Source organism: Botrytis sinoallii (assembly GCF_014898435.1).
Source record: "Botrytis sinoallii strain Bc 23 chromosome Unknown BSIN_004, whole genome shotgun sequence".
Lineage (NCBI taxonomy): Eukaryota > Fungi > Ascomycota > Leotiomycetes > Helotiales > Sclerotiniaceae > Botrytis > Botrytis sinoallii.
Genome location: NW_024066031.1, coordinates 739,414 through 755,840, shown reverse-complemented (window position 1 = coordinate 755,840; position 16,427 = coordinate 739,414). Strand labels below are relative to the sequence as shown.

The 16,427-nt window shown below is 43.1% G+C and overlaps 8 protein-coding genes across 8 annotated transcripts; 4 read left to right on the top strand and 4 right to left on the bottom strand.

Annotated features, from left to right (window-relative positions):
* Positions 1–1,002: 1,002 nt before the first annotated feature.
* On the bottom strand, positions 1,003–3,432 carry EAF02_002737 (uncharacterized protein; the record flags this gene model as incomplete). Its single annotated transcript, XM_038898785.1, has 6 exons — positions 1,003–1,709; positions 1,816–2,090; positions 2,154–2,363; positions 2,561–3,130; positions 3,184–3,255; positions 3,314–3,432. The coding sequence occupies 6 exons, from the start codon at positions 3,430–3,432 to the stop codon at positions 1,003–1,005; spliced, it is 1,953 nt and encodes a 650-aa protein (XP_038761073.1).
* A 109-nt stretch (positions 3,433–3,541) lies between these two features.
* EAF02_002736 (uncharacterized protein) lies at positions 3,542–5,640 on the bottom strand. Its single transcript, XM_038898784.1, has 5 exons — positions 5,338–5,640; positions 4,822–5,237; positions 4,689–4,772; positions 4,219–4,638; positions 3,542–4,166 (listed from the first exon to the last, which is right to left on the bottom strand). The coding sequence occupies exons 1-5, from the start codon at positions 5,450–5,452 to the stop codon at positions 4,068–4,070; spliced, it is 1,134 nt and encodes a 377-aa protein (XP_038761072.1). The 5' UTR covers positions 5,453–5,640; the 3' UTR covers positions 3,542–4,067.
* Positions 5,641–5,890: 250 nt separating this feature from the next.
* Positions 5,891–6,883, top strand: EAF02_002735 (uncharacterized protein; the record flags this gene model as incomplete). Its single annotated transcript, XM_038898783.1, has 1 exon — positions 5,891–6,883. One exon carries the CDS (start codon positions 5,891–5,893, stop codon positions 6,881–6,883), a length of 993 nt encoding a protein of 330 aa, XP_038761071.1.
* A 158-nt stretch (positions 6,884–7,041) lies between these two features.
* EAF02_002734 (uncharacterized protein) lies at positions 7,042–7,869 on the bottom strand (the record flags this gene model as incomplete). The annotated part of the gene is made up of 4 exons (XM_038898782.1): positions 7,042–7,277; positions 7,332–7,534; positions 7,582–7,757; positions 7,810–7,869. 4 exons carry the CDS (start codon positions 7,867–7,869, stop codon positions 7,042–7,044), a joined length of 675 nt encoding a protein of 224 aa, XP_038761070.1.
* A 2,091-nt stretch (positions 7,870–9,960) lies between these two features.
* EAF02_002733 (uncharacterized protein) lies at positions 9,961–11,080 on the top strand (the record flags this gene model as incomplete). Its single annotated transcript, XM_038898781.1, has 3 exons — positions 9,961–10,078; positions 10,137–10,622; positions 10,671–11,080. 3 exons carry the CDS (start codon positions 9,961–9,963, stop codon positions 11,078–11,080), a joined length of 1,014 nt encoding a protein of 337 aa, XP_038761069.1.
* A 624-nt stretch (positions 11,081–11,704) lies between these two features.
* EAF02_002732 (uncharacterized protein) lies at positions 11,705–12,646 on the top strand (the record flags this gene model as incomplete). Its single annotated transcript, XM_038898780.1, has 4 exons — positions 11,705–11,788; positions 11,959–12,050; positions 12,160–12,337; positions 12,545–12,646. 4 exons carry the CDS (start codon positions 11,705–11,707, stop codon positions 12,644–12,646), a joined length of 456 nt encoding a protein of 151 aa, XP_038761068.1.
* A 231-nt stretch (positions 12,647–12,877) lies between these two features.
* On the bottom strand, positions 12,878–13,667 carry EAF02_002731 (uncharacterized protein; the record flags this gene model as incomplete). The annotated part of the gene is made up of 2 exons (XM_038898779.1): positions 12,878–13,252; positions 13,302–13,667. 2 exons carry the CDS (start codon positions 13,665–13,667, stop codon positions 12,878–12,880), a joined length of 741 nt encoding a protein of 246 aa, XP_038761067.1.
* Positions 13,668–14,131: 464 nt separating this feature from the next.
* On the top strand, positions 14,132–16,241 carry EAF02_002730 (uncharacterized protein). The gene is made up of 3 exons (XM_038898778.1): positions 14,132–14,815; positions 14,916–15,677; positions 15,736–16,241. Exons 1-3 carry the CDS (start codon positions 14,681–14,683, stop codon positions 15,742–15,744), a joined length of 906 nt encoding a protein of 301 aa, XP_038761066.1. The 5' UTR covers positions 14,132–14,680; the 3' UTR covers positions 15,745–16,241.
* The last annotated feature ends 186 nt before the right edge of the window (positions 16,242–16,427 follow it).

The following is a 16,427-nucleotide window of genomic DNA, read 5'->3' as shown; positions in this document are numbered from 1 at the left end:
TGTTTGCGGATCTCCCGAGTATTGTCTCCTCTTGTTACTCTGACCATGTGTTTAACCTCTCTAGAAACGAATGCGCGGGTAGCTTCGCGAGCGCTGAGTTTTCTGGTGCGGGGAGAGTATTGGGGGGGGAGAGGAGAGAGACTTTGGACGAGAGATTAGGCGGCGCGTGTTTGAGACATTTTGGGTGGAAGAAGATGAAGACTTTTGGATGTTGTTTTTGGTTATTATGCTTTGAAGGTCAATCTGGAGGAGAAAAATTCTGGAATAGGCTGCTATACTTCAATGGTTTGGAGAATTTGGAAGGTTGTTTAGTTGTGGAAGTGATTGTAATTGATGAAACTGGGTAATAGAAAAGCAAATACTAGGGGAGATATTCCGATTTATATACTCCCCTCGAGCAGTTGTTCAAGATCTGAACTCCATAATGGAACAATACCACAACAGATACAATATGATTCAAGGAAGGCAAATTCAAAGGTTCTCAGAAGAAGAAGTTCGAGGCTGAGATAGCCAGTAGCAAAAAAAGGGAGTTCTTTGTAATTCCAAGTTCGTGTTTGAGCCAGGGGTACCGAGCTTCCAGGTATTACGCCACAATTATCACAACACAAAGATATTATGAACAACGCTGCAACAGGAAAAGAATGATGCGAGAAACATGTTTCGAAATAAACAATAGCATTTTTGAAAGGAGTGGGAAGATTTGATCGAGGTTTGTCTGAGCAGGTAATTTTGAGCTTCGAGATTTTCAGGAGGTCTCGGAGGTTCCCTCTCGAATCCAAACCATACACGATCCGTTCTTCAGTCGGACAATGAGAATAGAAGAGCATGGAACTTCAGAGACATGCATTTAGTGTACCTACAGTATAGCACTCATAGCCTCCAATCCATCTATATCCCATTCCCCACCCAAATCCATCCAAAAATTCTGCTCATCGAATCCATCCCAAGAGCTCATATCCATATCACCCAACACTGGCAATGCATCTGAGCTCGCCTGTTCATTTACCACACCCCCAATCCAGTATCAACCTGCGTCAACGTGGCCCCTTCAATAACATCCTCGCTCCCACCACCACTACCCTCCACCGCATTCCTATCGACTCTGAACCCGTACCCCAACGGCTGCGACTGCGCCGAACTCCCATAAGCCGCAACCTTCTGATCATACCACCCCTTCACTAAACGAATCTTCCTCGCAAACTTGTCGAAACAATCTGTCCAGCCCTCTCCTACCCTTCTTCCATCACTACCCACCTCTGCGTCTTTCCCCCATTCTCCATCTTCGGTAGTGATGTTAATATCTACAAATTTCGCTTTATCGTTACGCTCTGCTAGCTCTTTCAACACCCAGGAGAGATCGCAGACTTCGCGGACGAAATTGAGGGTCCAGGAGGGGAGAAGTGGGTTTTGATAGAAGGACAGACGGGCGAGAACCATGAGGGCATAGGCGAGGAGGGACCATGGGGCAATAGGTTGACTTAGATAGGTGGACGGAGGAACAGAGAGAATTAAGTGGACGAAAGAGCGTGTGTGGTGGAGACAGGTGTAGAGAGATTGGAGTTGAGACGGATGTAAAGGCGGTGGGTGAATTGTTCGGGTTGCTGAAATAGATTGAGGTGATTGCGTTGCGTTTGTGGGTATCCAGCCATTAGTCAACGCGACTTCATAGAGACGGATGGTGGAAATGTGATGGTGAAGCTGTAGGATTACTGATTGTACGTATTAGTTCCTTAATTACAAGAGCCATTTAAGTGTGGAAGCCTAACTGAAATACATGATTTCAACTTATAAAAAAGAATGAATTGAAACACGTACCATTATCTTCTAGAGCACTAGGAACACCCTTCTTCAACACATCTAGCTCCATCTGAAATGAACCCAACTTCAATGCAGTAGGGACTTGAATTTCACCATCATTCTGAACAAGTAAGACCGCTTGCCCAATCTTTTCTCCAAGATGCGATATCTTCACTAACTCAACTATTAAGAGATCTGTAGTATGTTCTGGTTTCTTCTCTATGGAACGAACACATTCATCAAGATGTATGGAATATCTCATAGCATCTATACGCTGAAAGCCCGTTGCAACTCTAGACGTAAATTAGCAAAGATGCATTGAAATGAAATAAAATAAAATAAATTCTGAAGCTTACAAAGAAGTTAGATAGAATAAACCAGCCAAAGCCCTTCTCTGCTCCATAGTTCTTCTTGAGAAATCTCCCGCTGTGGCTCTACTGTGGCCAAATGGATACCTGAATCTATCGGCTGATGGTGGTTTATTCAGTCCCAAGTCCCCAGCAAGCCCCATTGCTAAGCCTATGAGATTGTTCAAGTGAGGATGGCCTAAACAATGGTAATGATACCTAATCATTTATATGTGTCAGTAAATTACCTTTTCTAAAACAAATTATGCTACTTCTAGCCTCCAAGTCTCTGAACTCGAGCTTCTTTGGTATCCAAAAGACGTCTTATTCGTTCAGACAGCAACCGAAATTGCGATTCTTGCCCACCAGCCCAACAAGAGCGTTACAGAAACGAAAGAGAAAAACAAACTACTCACCAACCACAAAAAACCAAAATCGTCTGCAACAACTCTAAAGTCTTTTCCCTCCTCACCATAATCCTCTCCGTCAAATCCCTCACCAACGCCGTCTCATAAACCGTCTGCCTCGGCAAATTATAATAACTCGCCGCCATCAAAACCGCCTTTCCCAGCACGGGTTTGCTCGCCACCCATTGCTTCCCGGTCAATCCTCCCGTTTCAATGACCACAAAGGGAAATTTCGCCGTCATTTCCATCTGGTATAATCTTACCAGCCTCTCGATCTCCTTATCGTTGGGCTCGAGATCCGAGTTGGCGTGGGCGAGAAGACAGGCATTTGTGCTTTTTTCATAGACGGATTGCCTTTTACTCGGTTCGAGGGGTTCAGGGATGACATGGGAAGTATTTCTGTTAGGAATTGGATTTACCGGTTCTAGTTCGGAGAGGGGTGGTGATCTGGGGAGGATGTTTTCATTGATGACTAGTGGAGAGAATGTCGGCTTTGCATCTTGGGAATGAACGCCTTGTTGTTGCTGTTGCAGGAGATTCACAATTCCATCAAGTTTCTTATCTAATTGTGCAACTCGACTAGAATCGACATTAAAAGTGTGATAAATAGTTGTGGAGAGAACAGTGCATACGTAGTCTTCTGAGGCTTATGAGCCCTTATAGAAGGAGTTTGTGCCACACAATCTTTCTTTAGACGATGGCATCTATTATGATTAGTAAATAGCCTAGTATAATGGCAATGAAAACTTCAGTCATATGTACCTTTCACATTTCGCACTTAATCCTCCCGGTCGTGGTACACATTTTGCTTTTGCCAATGCGCAAGTCCCGCATGCCCGGGAGCTGAGGTGACTCTTTCCTATATGATTGGTTGTTGACATCACGTATTTCTAAATTCGCTTTTCATATATCGAGAATATTACCTCAATGTTAAACGGAGAGGAAATGGTAATCCCAACCCGTCGCCGTTGGGGATTTATCTTTCAAAGGTTGGACGCTGTGGGGCGGGACCGGAGCAAAGTCGTCTCCCCGCTCCCGGTCCACGAATCATGTCATACACCCCTCACAGGCACAACATCCAATACATCAAGAACAATGGGGACAAGAGGAGTAAAAAACAATATATTATATTTTGAAAGACCGCGCATGGACTATAACGCGATAAACACAAAATCTTGAGTTGATTTAGCCTATCTAGAGTTCGCATTAAAACTTTCAATGCTCGACGAAAAGTAAGAGCAGAGGGTATGCAACTTCGGTCGCGTAAAAAAATTCATCAACGCCTGGTCCTGCAACCCTCCTCCAGATCCCCCAATCGAAACGAACATCCCCATGATTCTCATACTCGATGTATTAAAGTGAAGTATGGAAGGCGGCTCTGAGAGAAGAACATTATCAAGCCAAATGGCATAACGCTATTCAGAATTGGACTAGCTCATATGAACGTTAAAAGTCAAAAATGAGCCCGTATATGAATGTCGGGTAAGTTTTTAAAGTCGTATCGGATGGAGTGGAATCATGTAGTAGGAGCTGGGGTACCACGTGCAGCCGCCTCATCAGCACGAATAGGTGCAAAGAAAGGATGGGCCATGGCTTCCTTAGCAGTCAAACGTTCCTAAATCACATGTCAGTATATGTAAGACGAGGCTTGATAACGGTAGGCATACTTGGTGATCATATCGGAGAAGTTTGTCTAAGAAGTCGATAGCTTCATTAGTAACAAATCGTTGGTTCTCAGCATTGACAAAGCTGTGCCAGTTCTTCTTTGGGAATCTGCCTAGAATATCGTCATATTGTGCGTCAAGCTCAATCTCGTATTTGTCGAGGTAGTCGAATAAATCTTCAGTGCCGAGAACTTTAGCAATTTTGACTAATTGATCCGAGTTGCTATTTCCGTGGAAGAATGGTTCCTTTCTGAAAATCATCGAAGCGAACATGGCACCTAAAGACCACATATCCAAGGAGTAGTCATATTCCTGGAAGTCAACAAGCAATTCAGGTCCCTTGAAATATCTTGATGCGACTCGGACGTTGTACTCGGTGCCTTGATGATAGAATTCCGCAAGACCCCAATCGATAAGTCTCAACTAATCCTACAAGTCAGTCAAGATATTCTTCCAGCTATTGAGAATCCTACCTTTCTGTTCTCATGATCAATCATCACGTTATGAGGCTTGACATCTCTGTGCATAATGCCTTTGCTGTGACAAAAGTCCAATGCCTATCGACGTTAGAAACTTCAAGGTTTTCTGAAAATTGGGACCTCATACCTTCAAGAGCTCATAAATATAAAATCGAACATCGTAATCGATAAACTTAGGGTAAAGGCTACGGAAGTCGGTGTTGTTGACGAATTCGAAAATCAACGAAGGTGTTTTGCTCTGCATCATGAATGAGTCGTCTGTTTCTTCTTCAAGGGGTTGTTCAAGGCCAGTGAGCGCGCATTTGCCCGTCTTCCCAACTAGGGAAAAAGGTTCGCCCGGGAGAGAAGGAAAAGTTGGATTTACTTGACTATCCCTAACAACGTCAAGGAGGGCGACAATATTTGGGCCTCCTGACAAGTTCTGTAGGATCTTGATCTCTCTCTTGATCTTCTTCTTCTTGACCGGCTTCAACACCTTAATCACACATTTTTGGTAGTTGGCCACATTGATTCCCTCAAAGACTTCCGAATACTTTCCTCGTCCTACATGGACACACATCCGCGTGTCAGTAAGCAGCACACACATAGCCACGAGCGGGTAAAAGCAAAACAACTCTTGGGGAAGGAGGTATTGCCGACTTACCAATCTTGCGCACAACTTCATAGTTCTCCAATACGCCCCAGGTAATATTTACACTATCATAATCCCAATATGCCCGTGGCATCTGCTGGTTGACATCCGCATAGACGCGAGCCATTTTGCGGCCGGCCTAGTATGGGAAGGCGGCGCCGCGCAAATCGTGTAGAGACCGCCTTTTCGAAAATATCGAGATCCGGAGTGAGTCGCCGATTGATAAGAACCTGATTGTTCGACCGGATGGTTCTGGCAAAGATTCGCAGGATGACCTTGTACGATGTTGTAGAAAATAATGATCTGATGTTGATGTGCTACGAATTCTTGATGGATGGTAAACACACCCCGCGCTAGCGCAGGAGTTATTTTCGATCGGGTGGCCTTAAATAAAAGGTTACCGACAGCCTTTTCAAAAGTTGGCCAAGGCTGAATGACGGATAATAATTTTTGTTATCAAGCTTCATCTTTCGCGATTATATAGTACACCTTTTTCCCATCGCAAGGAAATCTATCGGAGGATTATCAATGCAAAGGCATATCAAACAACAGAACTAACGCGAATATGCTCTACGATCTCAATATTCCTTGGTCATCAAGTAAAGACCCTCTTGATCTCCAAAGGACAATCTCATTTCTTTCAGAATTAGGCTACGGCACCATAGCTCTTAATCACATCCAAAGCGGACCGCTTCCTTCCACTATAACAAACCCAATACCTACGAAATTCCTTTTCACAGTGCCTCCCAAAACAGTCATTCTCCGCCGTTGCACCCTCACTCTCTCCGATCCCTCCCTCAACCACCGTCTCTCAGCCATTTCATCCGCCTACGATATTGTCGCAATTCGCCCTACCACAGAAAAGGCATTTCTCGCAGCATGTCTTAATCTAGCTGAGCACTCTCTCATATCCCTTGATCTCACACAACGATATCCATTTCACTTCAAACCTAAGCCTCTCATGGCTGCTATACATCGTGGCATTAGATTTGAGATATGTTACGCGCAAGCTACGATGGAAGATTCAAATGCGCGCAAAAACTTTATAAGTAATTGTCTGGGCATATTCAGAGCTACGAGGGGAAGAGGGATTGTCATAAGTAGTGAAGCCAAGACTGCATTGGGTATCAGAGGCCCAGCAGATGTAGTCAATTTGATGGCAGTATGGGGATTGGGTAGAGAAAGAGGCATGGAAGGATTGGGCGACAATCCAAGATCGGTGGTTATAAATGAGGGACTAAAAAGAAGTTCTTACAGAGGATTGGTGGATGTGGTTTATGGTGGTGAACGGAGCGTTGCGAAGGACACTGAAATCAGCGAGGCACAGAAGACTAAAGTAAATAATGGGGAAAAGGGAAAGGGAAAAAGGAAAGCCGATGATAATAATGAGGTGAAGGAGAACGAGCAACCCCAGATAAGTAAGAGACAGGCAAAGAAACAGAGGATGGAAGCCTTGAAAGCCGCCGACTCCAATTCGAGCTCATCGAAGGAAACATCTCCTACAGCTCCTGCAATTATAGATACTAATAATATAATAAAAGCGAAAGCTAATAGTTGATTTTTATATTCTTTTGCTATTTTTTTCCTTTGTGGTGTCATTTTTTGAACGTATATTTACAACGAATTTGGTATCTTTCGGGAGTATAGCCCTACACAATCTAATATTACTTCTCTTTTAAACCCATTTCATTACTATTCGAGCATCAAGCTCTGATCTCAGACCGCTGTCGCCACAGCAAGATTACCAAGGACTAAACTGCTGGACAAGGAGAATGTGTTGATATCCACGGGATTTGGCTGTGCGACTTGTGCAGCTCCCAGTGCAGGAGCTGGTGATCCTCCAGCTTGTATCGCAGCTGATGTGGTGACACTCGCGACTGTAGCTCCTTGAATAGCAGCTTCAGTTAAGGATGTGCTAATTGATGCTGCTGTTGTAGCACCTTGCATTGGAACTTTGATATCGGGTTAGTTCCATGGAAGATATCTTAAATATGGATTCAACATACCTGATACCATGACGGTAGTTGTTTGCATCATAGTCATAGTAACCATAGATGTTACCACTGACATTTGCGTAGCCATCATAGTTACCATTACTTGCTCAGTTTCGGTGACTGTTTGGGTAACCATTTGAGGTAGTGGAGTGACAGTAACGGTAGGCGGAGCTCCTGAACCGAAGACGGTCGAAGTGAGGAAAGAGAATTGGCCACTGGAATTGTTAGTTTTTGACTAGTTCTGAAAGACTGGTTTTCATACCCAGTTCCGGCAGCTTGTACTGCAGCTCCTGTTGGCGCCGCTGCTCCCTGAGCAATCTTTGTGACAGTCATTGTCTTTGTGATTTCCTTTGTCACCGCGGGTGCTGCGCTCGCTTTCTCCCCTCCTTCGAGAGCGGCAATGATATCACTTAAACCTCTAGCTTCATACCGATATCCCTAGATTATCATCAGCCACCATCGACAACATGAACCACCTCTCAAACCATACCTGTGCAAGACCTGCCGCCCCCACTGCCACTAATAGCGATGCTCTTATAAAGCTCTTCATCCTCCTCTCCAATATTGCCGTTATATAATATAATTTGGTATCCTGCCCTTGGATGTTTGAATTTAGGTATCAATGAATGTACTCAACAGCCCAGCCGTTGTATGAAGCAAAGAATATGAAAAGTAATGAGTGAGCGTGACCTGCAGCTGCAGAATTATAATTGATTAGATGACAAGAGATTTAAAAGAGAGTGCTCAGATGATAAGTGATTCAATGAGGGAAGTGGAAACAGATATGCATACGACCCTCAAGCCGTGCATCAATGAGCCTTGGCGCTATGATTGAGAGTTGAAGCACTGCAGTGCGTAGTCCTAGATGTAGATCCCCGACGCCCAAGGGAGAATCATGGACGGATGAATATGGGATCGTGGCGCCATCAAGTCTACGAACCGCCAGGGGTATATGATTCAATTTTTATATGAATAGGGAAGCTTTGCCAACACTCACAGTGGCACACTGGAGTCAGACATGACAAAATGATTGATTCGATCAGGTAAAAATCGAAAGAGTTCAAGGGTCCCGGCGGTACGATTGAGTGAAAGAAACTCGACGCATAACATAAACAGCAGGGAAATCCAGTAAGGATACGAGACTAGTGCAAAGGCATACTTTGCAAGTGGTGGCTTGAAATACTTTTGATAGGATATTTGCCTAGGATGTAAGAGATGCAAGAATCTCAAACGTCAGAGAGTTTTTGAAAGTACACCTGGTATGGGGAAAATGAATCCCAGACGTGTGGGGTTTCAGACTAGCTTGGCGGCGTGAGAATTCCCAAACCGTTGTACAAATTGTAAACTCCAAGTATGTTGTCCAATGAGGATTATGAATCCTGGAATGGCAAACAAGCTTTGTGCAGACTCCATCGGGTTTCCTTGGGTGTATAAGGTATAGTGGAAGTGGAATCAATGAATTTGAATGGAGTGCGCGACGATGTTAGGGAGGATTACGTTGAAATGTTTGACCCCCATCAGAAACTCGAAATTCGCAACTAGAACCGTTATTGCTGTTGTCCTATCGGATCTCGGATCTAAAGAGTTTTGTGATGGAATATGTTTAACGATGACTTGGATGTGTAGATCAGCTTTATATACCTATCTGTGGATATCACATGCAGATTGTGGTATCTTGTGGAAGCAATTCCCATACGAAGATGTTTCTTACTATGAGACGCAACAAATTTGTAAGATTAGAAGGATGGAAGACGATTAGAAATATAATAAGATATATTAAACCCAGGATATGTAGGTCCACGGGTATGTTCATCAATCCCAAGAATGATCAAACCATCAGCCTTGCATAGATTACCTCGTTACCTCGTAAATGCTAGTGCCTAGCACACTGACACGTGACAGAGTAGAAAATTCCAGACGCCGGGACTCGGGTAGCAAATGAAGCTTAAAAGTCAATAGAGAGGATCGGGCGTATTAACTTCCGACTTCTATCTACAATGCTGTACTCCGTGTCCGTACCTACCAGCTAGCAATCTACATTGGACTCTGATTATTATAATGATACTAGCCGAGCTAGCCTCGATTGATATGTAAAATTGATTATTGATTAATAATCAGAAGAGACTACCTAGTACCCATCTAGATAGAGTACGTCACGATCTAGCGAAGGTTTATCACCAAGTACCAAGCCAGAAATGTCGATTTCACACATGTTTCAACGATGAAGGGGAGAGGAGGAAGAACCCCAACGGAGTTTCGTGGGTGTCCGAAGTGCATTTACATATCTCTATCTAGCTCCAAAACCAAACATTTTTAAGCCACATCGGTCATTTCATCCTCTTTGATGCGGTGCCTTTGTGACTATTACACTCCAGTATCAATTTAACAATACCAATACCGGTACTAGGAGGTAACATCTACTACAAGTTGACTCGATTACACGAACGGCAAGTTCTAAGAGCTAGGCTAGGCTGACATCAAGCTCCCCCAACACGGCAAGAAGCAGTGCCTTGTCATCCCAAGATCCCATCATATTTACTTTTCTTCCCCCTCTGCTTCGAGACATTTCCACAACGTCGAACCATTGTAAAGGACCATAACCACCATCGCATTTAGACACGTTCAACTGTATATCGCAGATATGACCGTCGTCCATGTATTAGATGATTACTACCTCGCAATAACGTTCTTGATTACAGTTGCGTATCAATTGTTCTTCTTCGCAATTGCATTTTCTCTCAAATTTGATAAACTAACAGGTCAGACCAAGCCTATTTTTCTCGAAATATACTCGATAGCTGCTAATATTAATTTCAGATTTTGCTGGAGGAACAAACTTCGTTGTACTTGCCATCATAACGCTTGCATTCAGTGGTCATCACCATGCACGTCAAATCGTCGCCTCTCTTTTTATCATGGTATGGGGAGCACGCCTATCAGCTTTCCTATTATTCCGGATCCTGAAAACCGGAAAAGATGATAGATTCGATGATAAGCGTGACAATTTCTTCAAGTTTCTTGGCTTTTGGGTATTCCAAATGTTCTGGGTTTGGGTTGTCTCTTTCCCGGTCACCATATTGAATTCCCCAAAAGTCACGAGATTCCCACAGCCTGCTTTCGGCACTGCTAGTGATATCGCGGGAGTCATTCTCTACGCTATTGGTATTATCATGGAGAGTGTGAGCGATATTCAGAAATATCTTTTCAAAGTCAACAATAGCGACAAGTCGAAAATCTGCGACAAGGGTTTCTTCTCATGGAGTCGTCATCCAAATTATTTTGGGGAGATCATCATTCATTTTGGTAGGCCATCTCATCTAACTACATATTTCTCTCGCTAATGAATCGCAGCTATCTATATGATTGCAGTCTCACCTGCCGCCGAAGGCTATGTCCATGGTGGAGCCCGTTCCGCTCTCTATGCTTCAATTCTCGGTGCAATCTTCCTCACTACCCTACTCATGTTTGTATCCGGTTTGACACTCCAAGAAAGACCTGGTGCAAAGAAACGATATGAGAAGGACAATCACTGGGAGGAATACTCTCGATATCTAAACCGAACGAGCATTCTCATCCCTTTCCCACCCCAAATCTATGAGAAACTCCCTACGATATTGAAAAGGACAATTTTCTTGGAATTTCCCATCTATGTATTCGATCCAGCAAAGCATTCTGATGTAGGAAGAGGTCAGCATGGTGCAGAGGAAGGTCGTCAATCGCATGGACGAGATCGACAAAGTACTGATGCTTTGGCTCATTGATATAAGCCATGCATAACATTGTCACACAACCTCCGCGATTTTGAACTCAAACATGGAAATCTACAATGTTGAAGCTTTTGTCGTTTTTTAAATCAACTCTCGTCCAGAAATATCCTCTTGTTTCATCCAGTCTGATATCTATGTCACAGCAAAGCTCGCGTTCAGTTTACCAGCGCAATTTATTTGATAACCATGTATATATATACAGTAGCTAATGATACCTAACCTCATGAATATTTAATAAGACAAAAATCATTTACCAGGAGACCAACAAGCGCGACACGAAGACGAAATTATAGGCAGGTCGTCATGTGACGATGACTCAACCGAAAACAAGCAGGGAGTCATCTCATCCGTGCATGCGTTTCTCATCTGCGAAATTTCCCAGATTGTGTCATACAATACCTCATATATTCTAAGCACTTTATTTTCTTTTTCATATTCATTCTTTCTCGATGATTCTTCAGCTCGGAGGAGATCAAAATATCTTATATCAGTAGCAATCTTTGCAATTGAATCTCACCACCTTCTCCGTATACCTATCTATCTATTTACCCCACATTTCCCCATCTCATTCTATCATCATCCAATTCAACCAATAAGCAAGCAAGCGAGCGCGCAACCATGAACGTCTCCTGCGAATGCCAAAATGTAGTTTTTAAAACTCCGTTGGCGAAACCGCTGGCACTTTATATTTGTCATTGTAATGTAAGGTTTTGTTGTTCTCTTCATTTTTTGGTATGGGGTTTGTATTTGTGACCCTCGGGTCATGGAGTTAGTTATAGGATATGTGTGTGTTTTTGGAGATGGGTTGTAGAATTGGATGGATGAAGCAAGTACGAATAATGCTACCAGGAGCTAACTCGAGAGATCTATAGGAATGCAAACGACAATCCTCCTCGGCATTTGGCGCTTCTGCTATCTTTCCCCGATTTCCATTGCCGTGTCCGGATTTTTTGGCGGTTTATACGTTGGTTTCCTTTGCATTCTTTCTCCTCTCCCGTTTCCCCCTCTATCAATTCCATACGCCCCTCCTCCCATGATCATAGCGACAAAAACTAACGTCTCTTCTCCTAAAGTCGTCCCACAGCCTCAGGACACACGGTGAATTGTTATTTCTGCAAAACATGCGGTACACGCCTAATCCACAGCACGCCTGGAAAGAGTGTTGTTAGTGTGAAGGGAGGGTGTATTGAGGGATTGGATTGGAAAATGGCGAAACACATTTGGGTTAAGAGGGCTATGGTTCCTATCCCTGTAAGTCTATTTCTGCATATTCCTTTTTTTAAGGGTCTGGTCTTAGCTTGAGGATCTTTTGCGGATAGGTAGAGTGGAAATGAGAAAAGTGATTTGAGCGAAAAGCTGGACACCTTGATGTTAGAACTTGATTCGACACCTCGAGATTCTATGGGCGTAAAGACGGAATGAGACGGCATGGAATTGAGTGACTAATATCTTAAATAGGAAGGAGCAGAAGTGTTAGAAGAGGAACCGGATTATAACCCTTACATCTGTAGGACGACAGATCTTCTGGAAAATGGAAAGATGGATGCTGGAGCTGCGTGAAAGGGACGTGAGAATGAATTGCTGTACTTAGTAAGGATAGAAGATGGTAATGATTATTTTAATGATTTATTACTACCGAAAACTACCAACTTTTGATAATCACCAAAGAAGGTAGAATTGGATGTTAATGTTTCTTGATCATAAGGCCTTCGTATTATTAAGCATACCGGACTGAATGTAAACTCGCTAAGCGAATAGAAAATCAAGTCTGATTGCTAGTGTGCCCTACACTTATGCCATTCCACCATTCACTTGAAGTGTCTGACCCGTCACCCACGAACTTGCCTCACTACTCAAAAATGCCACAACTTCTGCAATCTCGTCTGGTTTCCCGATCCTATTCTGAGGATTTAAGCCAGCAAGTGTCTTCAAAAGTTGTTCACTCTTGCCTCTGAAGAATAGCTCGGTCGCCGTTGGTCCTGGCGCTACAGTATTGACCATAATACCCTTTCGTGCTAGATCTTTCGAAAGACCTCGGGTCATTTGCTCAATGGCACCTTTCGACATTATGTATGTTAGGTATTGTGGTGCTACTGTGCTGGCGTGACATTGGGTTGTGGAGAAGAGTATGATGCGGGATCCGGGTGCCATGTAAGGAACGGATTTCTGGAACCATTAGAAAGCCACATGAATAATGATTGAATATACGACGTACCTGGGCGAGAAACAAAGGACCCTTGACATTTAAATCGAACGTCTGATCAAATTCTTCCTCACTGACATTTTCCAATTCATTGAACTTCGCAGTTGCAGTGCAGGCAACCAAGATATCGATCTTTCCATGTTTCTCAATGGTTGTATCAACCAATCTTGAAATATCGTCAATATTGCCGGCGTCAGCTTTGACAACCGTAGTGTTCTTCTCTCTGATAGCTGATGCAACTTCGTTTGCTGCGGAAGAGTCATTGCTATAGTTTATGACTACTATTGCACCATCGCGTGCGAGACGAAGACAAATTGCTCGACCAATTCCTTTGCTTCCCCCGGTTACAAGGGCGACTTTTCCAGCGAGTGGTTGCATTGTGGCGATTGTATGGGACGTGAGAATACGGTGATGAGAAGAGAAAAGGTTTGATTTAGAGAAAACTCGTTTGGTAGTATGGCGAATGGACAAACAACGGAGGAAAACTTGACATATTTATACTTATTTTCAAAGCAAGGACGTACTTGACACTCATTCATACAATGACTCAAAATGTTGCGCTGACAGACCAACTTTGCAAGCATAGACCGCCGTTTAAATTGCCGGTCGATAGCATTGTGGTCCCTAAGCCTCATAGATGTGCATATGTACAATGGTGGAATATTCCGCAATATCCGTAATATCCTCGATATAACAACGGAGGTACTCAGGAGATAGACTTATCACCGGGGAGTTTGGGGATGAAGATAAACCCGATATCCTTTCCATTGTGCTTTTGTGAACGCAGATATTTGATACTTTTAATCCCACTAGGAAAAACAGATAGAATTTCTGGAAGATGTCAAGACTCCTATGAATGACACAAATCATCAAACACCTCGAAATCTCGCCGCAAGAAATTCTATTCAATTGGTGTTCGAATGCTAGACTAAAATGAGGATATTCACATGGTGTATTCTCAAGCTTTGAGCAATACCAAACACAACATTCAATATCAACTTTGAATGTCAATCTTTTTGAGAAAGGAACAAGTACAGCTGATTGTATATGATACAGAATGCGAGATGAAGTGGAAACGGCCTTTCGCTGCTGGGAAAGTTTATACAACACAAGCAATTGGCCCGTGCACACCATTTTTGGCCGTAACATCAGCCTTGTGATATTTAATCATCAAACTTCTAGAAAACAATTATCAAAAACCTTCTCAACGACACACTTTCTTTTGTAATTTATCTGGTTACTTTTCTGATACCCAATTCAATTCATTTTCGTACATAGAATTTACGCAGCCTCAAATCCGATTCTTCGATATCGTCGAACATTTCCTATCGGTCTGCAGCAAAAACAACAATCGCATACAACCAAAACCCCTCTATCTCCTTTCTTTCAAAATGGATCAAAGAGAACTTACCTCAAGAGTTTCGGCTCTTCAAAAGGCGATCAATGACAAAGAGCCGGCAGCAAACGTCATTACCATTATGGAAACTCTGAAGAGAGATGTAAATGCCACTGAAGAACTTCTTAGGGTATGTCTACAACCGGCTACATTCCTAACCAAGCTCTTCTGGGTCTTTGTGTCTCCACGATAAACCTTCAAATGCATGGACTGATCAATATATTCTCTAGGCAACCAAGGCAGGAATGGTAGTAGCCAAACAACGAGGAAACGCGAATAAAGACATTGCCAAGCTTGCCACTGAAATCGTCACCAAGTGGAAAAAAACAGTCGAAGCCGAAAAAGAAAAGCGCAAAGCAAAGCAAATGGCATCCGGATCTTCTCCTGCAGTTCGCAGTAACAGTACTTCCTCTCCTGCGCCCGCGCCTAGCGCCCCAGTCACGAAAGCCTTTAAAGGCGATTCCTCAAAGCGAAGATGGGAAACTGATAAAGTCGATACTAAGCGTACGGGTCTTCCAACACGCGATGCTTGTATTGGATTAATGTATAATGGTCTTGCTTTCAAATGCGAAGAGCCTCCTACTCATGTCATTATCAAGGCTATGGCTGTTGAACAAGCTGCGTTTGATCATTTTGGTGGTGAGACGAAGGAATATAAAGAGAAGCTTCGTTCCCTCTTTCAAAATCTCAAACAAGTATCCAATACGCAGTTGCGCAAGAGAGTCATGTCGGGCGATATTGATCCAGCTCGTTTTGTTGTCATGACGCATGAGGAATTGAAATCAGAGGAGATGAAGAAGAAGGACGACGCGTTAGAGTTGGAGAACATGAAGAAGGCTCAGGTGCCAATGGCGGAGAAGAGTATTAGTGATGCTTTGACGTGCGGAAAATGTGGTCAGAAGAAAGTTAGCTATTCACAAGCACAGACTCGCAGTGCTGATGAACCTATGACGACTTTCTGCGAATGTCAAGTTTGCGGTCATCGCTGGAAGGTATGTATCATCTCAACTTGGGCTTACAATCTGATTATCTTTTCTAACCACACTCTAGTTCTCTTGAACAATTAATCTTCGGCGAAAATTTCTCTTCTCAGTTCGGTTTTATTATGGATGGTTTAGGGGCAAAGGAGTGCATAGGTGAAATTTTTGTTTTCAGGGTGGTTTTCAAGCATGGAGTTTACTCGAAATACCTCCCGCAGGTCTCCCTAGATTGCGGCTAAGTTATGTTCGATGAAATTTCACATATCGCATTTGAGTAAATGAAGATCGATGGATGTCTAGCATGTGATACACACAGAGCTTTCGGTAGTCACATCAATTAAATCGATACTATAGAAACATGTTCATTTTCTATTTAATTCATGCTGTCTTCGTGGCGAGACAGATTAAGAAGCCAAAAAATGCAGGACATTGAGGTGCTCGATCGCTTACGAAGTGGTAACGGAAATGTAAATGCTGCAAGAGCAACATCTAGACTTGATCATGCATATCTATCTATCTATCTAGAGATAAACAAGGAGAGAGGATTTTAAGTTCCAATACAGAAGCGTGCGAGCTTTGAAAAGTAATAAGTACCGTTGTTAGGTATACTGTGTGTTCTAGCGAAAGCGAGAGCGAGATTAACGTAGGTAGGTAGGTAGGTAGACGTTTACTGTCTGCAGCCAAGACAAGGTAAGATTTTACACCTCATAGTAGGTAGGTATCTATGGGAATATAAAGTGAATTCAAGCCCGTCCCAAATTC

Bases quoted from the DNA above. Each gene is read 5' to 3' on its own strand.
- EAF02_002736 (XM_038898784.1), bottom strand. From the start codon at position 5,452: ATGGCTCGCGTCTATGCGGATGTCAACCAGCAGATGCCACGGGCATAT. The intron at 5,238-5,337 runs GTAAGTCGGCAA...GTGTCCATGTAG, and splicing joins TGAAGTTGTGCGCAAGATTG to GACGAGGAAAGTATTCGGAA. The intron at 4,167-4,218 runs GTATGCCTACCG...CATGTGATTTAG, and splicing joins TTCTCCGATATGATCACCAA to GAACGTTTGACTGCTAAGGA.
- EAF02_002730 (XM_038898778.1), top strand. From the start codon at position 14,681: ATGGATCAAAGAGAACTTACCTCAAGAGTTTCGGCTCTTCAAAAGGCG. The intron at 14,816-14,915 runs GTATGTCTACAA...TATATTCTCTAG, and splicing joins CCACTGAAGAACTTCTTAGG to GCAACCAAGGCAGGAATGGT.